This window comes from Tachysurus vachellii, chromosome 17, assembly GCF_030014155.1.
Source record: "Tachysurus vachellii isolate PV-2020 chromosome 17, HZAU_Pvac_v1, whole genome shotgun sequence".
Taxonomy (NCBI): Eukaryota; Metazoa; Chordata; class Actinopteri; order Siluriformes; family Bagridae; genus Tachysurus; species Tachysurus vachellii.
In genome coordinates, this window is record NC_083476.1 from 22517088 (window position 1) to 22526241 (window position 9154).

Consider the following 9154-nt stretch of genomic DNA (forward strand, 5'->3'; position numbering starts at 1 on the left):
GAGAGAGAGAGAGAGAGAGAGGGAGAGAGAGAGAGAGAGAGAGAGAGAGAGAGAGAGAGAGAGAGAGAGAGAGAGAGAGAGAGAGAGAGAGGGAGAGAGAGAGAGAGAGAGAGAGAGAGAGAGGGGAAGAGAGAGAGAGAGAGAGAGAGAGAGAGAGAGAGGGGAAGAGAGAGAGAGAGAGAGAGGGGAAGAGAGAGAGAGAGAGAGAGAGAGAGAGAGAGAGGGGAAGAGAGAGGGGGGAGACAGAGAGAGAGAGGGAGAGAGAGAGGGAGGAAGAGAGAGGGGGGGAGAGGGGGGGAAGAGAGAGAGAGAGAGAGAGAGGGAGAGAGAGGGGGAAGAGTGACAGAGAGAGAGACAGAGAGGGGGGACAGAGGGCGAGAGAGAGAGACAGGGGGGACAGAGGGAGAGAGAGAGAGACAGGGGGGACAGAGAGAGACGGGGGACAGAGGGGGAGAGAGAGAGACGGGGGGACAGAGGGGGAGAGAGAGAGACAGAGGGGGGGGACACAGAGAGAGAGACGGGGGGGACACAGAGAGAGAGAGTTACTGCTTTAAATTCATTTCATCCAACGCTGCCAATCACAGAAAGGAAGTAGAGATATTTGTGAATGGTGACTGACTGCTTCTGTGTTTGAAGTCATTACAAGTAGGAAAAAAAAAAACACAATGGAAAAAAAACACAAGACTGCCCCCTATGGGGTATCAGGGTATAATACATGCTGTTACTACACAGCAGATCATCACATCCAAGTATAAGCGCTTAACCTTTAATCACTAAAGATTCCTGTACAGTGATGGAGAGATCAGCATCCACACGATTACAGCTACAAACATGGAGAGTATCACGTCATCCATCAAGAGACGTTCATCAAAGCAAAATAAAAATAAAAATCCCTCCTCATCCTGAAATAAACGAGTGACTTTTCTTTCCCTGTATTATGCACAGAGGGTGATTCAGTTGTCTCGCTGTTCTGTAAGTACGCGGCGGTCCCTCGGAGCCCAGAAACGTCCACCGAGCTGCTGCAGGAACAGGAAAATCAGAACCGTCATGAATCATGACTCAGAAAACACACGCTAAAGTATTTACACAAAAATGATGACACTTACAGAGGATTAAAGACACGAATCTTTAATAAATAAAGAGGACTCTGGTTCTCGGGAGACTCGAGAAAGAGTCGGCCATTTTGCGGATCTTGGCGTAGTTGATGAATCCTCTGAGGAAGAGCAGAAATCCTGGAACACATGGAAACGTGTTACAGCATCTAAACTACACACAGGATTATAACTGCTTTATTCATCGTGTGCTTCAACAAGTTAATAACGATTACAGTGTCGTAAAGCTTCAGATCCAGAAAACATCACTATCAACATTTACACACTTTTTAATGCCTTTATTTAGAGGGACAATAAGTCAGGACTACAGTCTGATTTAAAAAATATCAACACTTTCTGACGTGTAAATCATCTATGAATGATTTTGGTGAAGTACAGGCTTTATGTACGAGATCAGAGAACTCACCGAGCACCAGGAACACCCACCACAGCCAGTACTGACCATCAAAATAACCAGGGAAATACGTAGAGAACTGAAATCACACAAACCACACAACAGGTTTCTGAAGGACAGATTTATAAACCTTTAAAATCATGTGATACGATGATGATGATGATGATGAAGACAACTGCAGAAAGACATACTCTCACAATCAGGATCCACTTAATGAGGGACAAGCCAAAGCCGGAGATGGCGCCGTAACGACCTGCTGCTGAGGTGGTCAGACAGAAGGACAGGAAGAACCCGATCCAGTTGAAGAGGAATGCCACTGAGGAGAAAATACAAACATAAAGCACTCAGACGTCATACAACAAAATTAAATGAAATGTTTCATCACTTTTTTAATCATGTGTGTTAAAGAGCTGAACAAGTCTGAGACAATAAAGTCTTTGTCGTTACAACGTGTAACACTTATTCGTTTCTCTCCAGTTAGGTCTCACACTGGATCCAGGGTCTAATCCCAGGAACTGCCGTGTAAAGAGCCGTAAACCATCTGGGTAACGACAACAAAACACTTACTAAAGAAAGTCAGCATGAAAATGCCATCGTTGCCGATTCGCAGCTGGTCGGAGTCCTCAAAATCTTCTCTGGGCACAAAATCTTCATCCTGAACAAAAGCGTAAGACGTTAGAGATGTTTTTGTCAACCAGAAACAAATCCATCCATCTTTTTTCTCACTAAAATTCAAAGTCAACATGATAGACAAGTTTCTCCTGATGGCTTGAGCCTGTAAACTCCACACAGAACAACACAAACACTGCAGATGTGTTCAAAAAACTCTTCAGCAGCAGAACCCTGAGCTTCGTTTACATCCGAGAGGAGGTGTAGAAGATTTACTCCGTACGATTTCAGATGCTGCTGATCTCCTGAAAGTTTCACACACTACGGTCTGAGGAGAAAATCATCTCATCTCACACATCATGTCAAACCTACAACAGCAGAAGACCAGGTTCCTCTCCTGTCAGTCACGAGTCTACAGTGGTGTCGGACTCACTCAGACTGGGCAGATGGAGATCAGACCCTGAAAGTCCCAGGAGATCAGAGGCTTCTGAAATACTCACACCAACAGCCATGTCAGCGTAAAGCCCCTGAGATCAGCAGGAGTCTGATAGAATAAGTGTGTGAATAAGCAGGTGTGCAGGTGAGAGCAGAAATATAGTTTTTTTTTATTCTGCAGCATATAATGACAGAAGGAGTAAACGTGTGTTAAATCATCAGATCTGTTTAAAAGTCCCTTCTCTTTGGACCATAAAAGCTTTGGGAGATGCTGCAGCTCCACACACCAACACTGTTACTATACCTCCAGCGCTTGAGTTACATCATCAAAAGTGTCCAGACGTTCCCTGTGCTGTGCGAAGCAGTGTGTGGCAAAGAAACAGAGAAGTGTGAGCAAAACGGGGAAGAAAGAATCAATAAAAATCTTAAAGTTAAAAAAGTTCATAAAAGTGATAAAAAAAAACTGTTGACAAACATGTTGGTGTTAGAAAATGGAGCAAACAACAAAAACATCAACGACAACCTCAAGGGCGTTTCTACAACCCCAGACTCATCAGTACAGATTATTTACAGACTATAAAAAACTTTAAACAAATTAAAAAACAAATTAAAACATTTTCACCAGATTAATAAACGAGATGGAAACCTTCTGTAGAATAAAGTAACAGTGAAACAGAATGAAAGCTAAATTCTCTAATGTGTTTATTTTATTCACTTTAAAGTAAAAGACCACGTCGATCATTTTTAAGACCTTGCTGTGACCTTCAGGGGATAAAATACTAAACGTTCTTCAGATATCACACCGACAAGAGACTCGAGCAGACTCTCAGACACGTGACACTGCTAAAGGCACTAACTATATAACCTAGGAGTACCGTGACGTGGCCCATCTGTCACTCAGCCGTAGTCACGGTTACGGCATATTTCGGTACGTATTTGGAGCGGAGGGGTTCGATAACGGAGCGACACTCACTCTTCCTGTCACCAGGGGAACAATCGTCTCCGTCTTGCTTCTCTCAGCCTCGTCATACGACGGCAGCGACGTGGCTACGTTGTAAGATGGAGGTTTGGGGAACGCGGCGTCTTCTTTATAATCAAAATAGGCTTTAAAATGTGAAAGAAGAAAAAAAAATTAAAGTGATGAAATGAATAGTTTGTATTCAATTAGAAAAAATAAATATTTCACATTCAGGAATTTGTACAACATACAACTGTAACATTAAGAGAACTGGTTTCAGTGTAAATGTCGCGTACCTGCGTTAACTGCTGCGATGCTGCTGTAAGGGGGCGGAGCATCAGAACTCACCTGAGGCCCCGCCTCCACTACATCTTCATTGGGTAACTGATGAGAGAAAACAAGTTATCGTGTCAGCTCTCAGATCATCTCAGCTCTCAGATGCACAGGATTATTTAAACTTTGTTTTTTAATGTATTTTGAAGTGAAGTTTGTCTGCTACAGAGAAATAAACCGAACACGAGCAGTCAAGTGTGAAAAACTGACACTCAGAGAAAAGCAAGGCAGGTTTACATCTAGTGTAAAATATTTACTGTTCAAGGTTCTTTAATAATTAACAAAAATACTCAAACAGGTGAAATTTCTGATGTCTGCACCATTACAAATAATCTATAATAAAACTAACGTCCTTTATTAAATATGATAAAACATTGTGTACTGTGAAGGTCCTTTAGCCGAGCATCAAAATCATGTGACTTCCTGCCGTGAGACACACACACACTCATTATATATATATACATACATACAAACACACAAACACACACACATGTATATGTATAGAGACCTAGCCTTCAGAACAGGGGACGGGGCGGCCCTAAGAACAGCAAGGGCCAAATTGCCCCGAGCCATCAGAGAGGCAAAGCGCGCACACACCCAGACAACCCGGAGACACCCGGCGCATGTGGCAGGGCATAAAGGTGATCACGAACTACAAGTCAGCTTCACCTGCTTGTGATAGTGATGCCTCCCTCTCAGATGTACTGAATGACTTCTACACTCAGTTTGAGGTGCAGAACAACAAAGTGGCAAGAAAGATTGACCAGGTCTGTCCACGGCCGGCGTGAGGAGAACTGAATACAGAGTTAACCTGCAGGCTGCTGGACCAGACAACATTACTGGCAGGTTGCTAGGGGACGTGCAGAACAGCTATCGGATGTCTTCCTCTGAAACTGGATCCTGGACTTCCTGACTGGGAGACCTCAGTCAGTCCAGATCAGGAACAACATCTCCAGCACCACCACACTGAACACTGGAGCTCCTCAGGGCTGTGTGCTCAGTCCATTGCTGTTCACTCTGCTGACTCACAACTGTGCAGCAACCCACAGATCAAACCATATCATTAAGTTCACCGATGACACGACTGTGGTGTCATCAGCCAACAACCTGTCTCTGAATGTTGATAAAACAAAAGAGATGGTTATTGACTTCAGGAGAGCACAGAGTGACGACTCTCCGCTGAACATCGACGGATCATCTGTAGAGATCATCAGGAGCACCAAATTTCTTGGTGTTCATCTAGCGGAGAACTTCACCTGGTCACTCAACACCAGCTCCATCACCAAGAAAGCCCAGCAGCATCTCTACTTCTTACGAAGGCTGAGAAAGGCACATCTCCCTCCCTCCATCCTGACCATGTTCTACAGAGGGACTATTGAGAACATCCTGAGCAGCTGCATCACTGTTCACTGTTTGTGAACTGCACCATCTCAGATCACAAGACCCTGTGGTAGATAGTGAGGACAGCTGAGATTTACCTCACATTTTGATGTTTGTTCATTAATCAGTTTGCTGACTGACTGAGTGATGGATGCTGATGCTGAATGTTATCTGTTAATAAAGCTGTTGTTTTTTAATAATAAAATAAAACTATATTTACAGTTTAAAATGTGGTTTGTTGCTCTTTTTCGCCCCCTAGTGGAATAACAGCAGTTTTTCATCCTCATAAATCATTGAGTCCTCATAAATCATTGAGTCTCCTTACGGTCAACAAATGATTTATTTAGAATATTTAAACTGACTTATCTGACTGGGTCAGAACCTGCTGCGGTCTGTGTGCTTAAACCACCCGCTTTCAGCAGTTTAACGTGTTTAATGATAACGCGTTTATCTCTAGCGCCATCTACAGGCAGAAAAACTGAACTACTGGAGCTTTAAAGGTGGAACAGAAAATCCGAATTAGGAAAAGCAAACTTTAGTCTCTTTATCTGTTTATTACAAACACACAAGACAAACAGTGAGTGTGTAACAGGGCGGCTTTGTGGGTGTGAGGTGTTTTATGCAGTTAACATTAGAGCTCGGATGTAAACGTATAAACGGTAAAGCAGATAAAAACAATGAGATTTAAGGTGGACTGAGGCATCATAGATGAACACAGTGAGATTAAAGGTGGACTGAGACATCAGCAGATAAACACAATGAGATTTAAGGTGGACTGAAGCATCATCAGATGAACACAATGTGATTTAAGGTGGACTGAATCATCATCAGATGAACACAATGTGATTTAAGGTGGACTGAATCATCATCAGATGAACACAATGTGATTTAAGGTGGACTGAAGCATCATCAGATGAACACAATGTGATTTAAGGTGGACTGAGACATCAGCAGATAAACACAATGTGATTTAAGGTGGACTGAAGCATCATCAGATGAACACAATGTGATTTAAGGTGGACTGAAGCATCATCAGATGAACACAATGTGATTTAAGGTGGACTGAAGCATCATCAGATGAACACAATGTGATTTAAGGTGGACTGAGACATCAGCAGAATAAACACAGTGAGATTTAAGGTGGACTGAGACATCAGCAGATAAACACAATGAGATTTAAGGTGGACTGAAGCATCATCAGATGAACACAATGTGATTTAAGGTGGACTGAATCATCATCAGATGAACACAATGTGATTTAAGGTGGACTGAAGCATCATCAGATGAACACAATGTGATTTAAGGTGGACTGAGACATCAGCAGATAAACACAATGTGATTTAAGGTGGACTGAAGCATCATCAGATGAACACAATGTGATTTAAGGTGGACTGAGGCATCATCAGATGAATACAATGTGATTTAAGGTGGACTGAGGCATCATCAGATGAACACAATGTGATTTAAGGTGGACTGAAGCATCAGCAGATAAACACAATGTGATTTAAGGTGGACTGAAGCATCATGTGATTTAAGGTGGACTGAGACATCAGCAGATAAACACAATGTGATTTAAGGTGGACTGAAGCATCATCAGATGAACACAATGTGATTTAAGGTGGACTGAGGCATCATCAGATGAACACAATGTGATTTAAGGTGGACTGAAGCATCATCAATGTCTCATGGAAACACTTCTCAATGCTAGAAAATGTGCCAAGAGAAGCGTCGTTACTAAACCTGCGTCCATTCCAACACGATAGAGTACAAACACGACCATAATAAAACCTTTTCGCGGTGACAGACCTTTTGATCCACAGTCATACATTAATGTGTTATTTTGGACAGTTAGCATGCTAAGCTATCGAGTGACAGAAACGTTTCCTCACCTGCTGATATCTAACACTGGGTTCCGCCATCGTCACAAATCTCCACAGGATCCAGAGGAATAATGAACAATCAACACTTTAACCGGATTGTTGTGTGGAATTATGTAAGTTTGTGTGTCCGTGCCCACGTCTGCTCCTTGGCCTGTTTTCATTTCCGGTGATGTCAGACGCACACTAGCGCCACCCGGAGGTCGTGATGGCGCAGTACCGATCTGAATCGCTGTCCGATCTGCGCATGCGTATCCACTGCGCATGACTTATCTAAACCTTATGACTTAACAAACCCTGCATTTGTTTTCTCTGGTGCTCACTAGAGCACCTAACTGAGCACCACATTACTGAACACCTTACTGAACACAACCTAACTGAACACCACCTTACTGAACACCTTACTGAGCACCACATTACTGAACACCTTACTGAGCACCACATTACTGAACACCTTACTGAACACAACCTAACTGAACACCACCTTACTGAACACCTTACTGAGCACCACATTACTGAACACCTTACTGAGCACCACATTACTGAACACCTTACTGAACACAACCTAACTGAACACCACCTTACTGAACACCTTATTGAACACCACCTTACTGAACACCTTACTGAGCACCACATTACTGAACACCTTACTGAACAACACCTTACTGAGCACCACATTACTGAACACCACCTAACTGAACACCACCTTACTGAACACCTTATTGAACACCACCTTACTGAACACCTTACTGATCACCACCTTGCTGAACACAACCTAACTGAACACCACCTTACTGAACACCTTATTGAACACCACCTTACTGAACACCACCTTACTGAACACCTTACTGAGCACCACATTACTGAACACCTTACTGAACAACACCTTACTGAGCACCACATTACTGAACACCACCTAACTGAACACCACCTTACTGAACACCTTATTGAACACAACCTTACTGAACACCACCTTACTGAACACCTTACTGATCACCACCTTGCTGAACACCACCTTACTGAGCACCACATTACTGAACACCTTACTGAACACAACCTTACTGAACACAACCTTACTGAAACCACCTTACTGAACACCACATTACTGAACACCTTACTGAACACAACCTTACTGAAACCACCTTACTGAACACCACCTTACTGAACACAACCTTACTGAACACCTTACTGAACACAACCTTACTGAGCACCTTACTGAAACCACCTTACTAAACACCACCTTACTGAACACCTTACTGAGCACCTTACTGAACACCTTACTAAACACCTTACTGAACACCTTACTAAACACCTTACTGAACACCTTACTGAGCACCTTACTGAACACCTTACTGAACACCTTACTAAACACCACCTTACTAAACACCTTACTGAACACCTTACTGAGCACCTTACTGAACACCTTACTGAACACCTTACTAAACACCACCTTACTGAACACCTTACTGAACACCTTACTAAACACCTTACTGAACACCTTACTAAACACCTTACTGAACACCTTACTGAACACATTACTGAACACTATATACTGTATATATTTTTTAATTGGATTGGATTATTTTTATTCTTTTTGTACGGGAGACGAGCAAAGTAAGAATTTTATTGTATGGTCCTAACCATTGTGTTTTCACTGTGCACATGACAATAAAACTCTCTAACATAAAGTTTCTAGGACAAATCAGAGAATGTTCACACTTTATTTCTGTTATCAATGCAAACAAATCAGATAGAAATAAAACATGCTGAATATCAGTAAACGATTCCGCAGAGATGATTTTCATTAGAGATTAAAATATAAGCAGTGGTGGAGACCCACATCTATAACCCATGTCCCCTTCTGCTCACTGGACATCTCGGTATCTGATGAGGACGGGGTAGGTTGTTCCTATGTGCTTCTGGTTGTAGTGATGGCATACAATCTCCATATCGTACAGACTGAAGGACACTCTGACACGCTCATTAGGAGAGGTGATGAAACACAGGGTGTACAGAGCGAACTCAAACTCCGGGCTCACTCCCAGGAAGATGCTGC

At 42.7% G+C, this 9154-nt stretch overlaps 2 protein-coding genes across 2 annotated transcripts in view; both read right to left on the bottom strand.

Moving 5' to 3' along the window:
• Positions 1-1112: 1112 nt before the first annotated feature.
• On the bottom strand, positions 1113-7295 carry LOC132860058 (NEDD4 family-interacting protein 1-like). Its single transcript, XM_060891113.1, has 7 exons — positions 7111-7295; positions 3805-3892; positions 3524-3654; positions 2074-2161; positions 1698-1822; positions 1519-1585; positions 1113-1232 (listed from the first exon to the last, which is right to left on the bottom strand). Exons 1-7 carry the CDS (start codon positions 7138-7140, stop codon positions 1129-1131), a joined length of 633 nt encoding a protein of 210 aa, XP_060747096.1. The 5' UTR covers positions 7141-7295; the 3' UTR covers positions 1113-1128.
• Positions 7296-8963: 1668 nt separating this feature from the next.
• The window catches only part of endou2 (endonuclease, polyU-specific 2), a 7016-nt gene continuing 6825 nt past the window's right edge, over positions 8964-9154 (bottom strand). The window contains exon 6 of the mRNA XM_060891112.1: positions 8964-9154. This exon is cut by the window's right edge and continues 64 nt beyond it. Coding sequence (XP_060747095.1) covers positions 8964-9154 — 191 coding nt within the window.

Coding starts and splice junctions, on each gene's coding strand:
- LOC132860058 (XM_060891113.1), bottom strand. CDS start 7,140: ATGGCGGAACCCAGTGTTAGATATCAGCAG. Junction 1,823..2,073: donor TTTCATGCTGACTTTCTTTA/GTAAGTGTTTTG, acceptor TTTTCTCCTCAG/TGGCATTCCTCTTCAACTGG. Junction 1,586..1,697: donor AGTGGATCCTGATTGTGAGA/GTATGTCTTTCT, acceptor GTGTGATTTCAG/TTCTCTACGTATTTCCCTGG.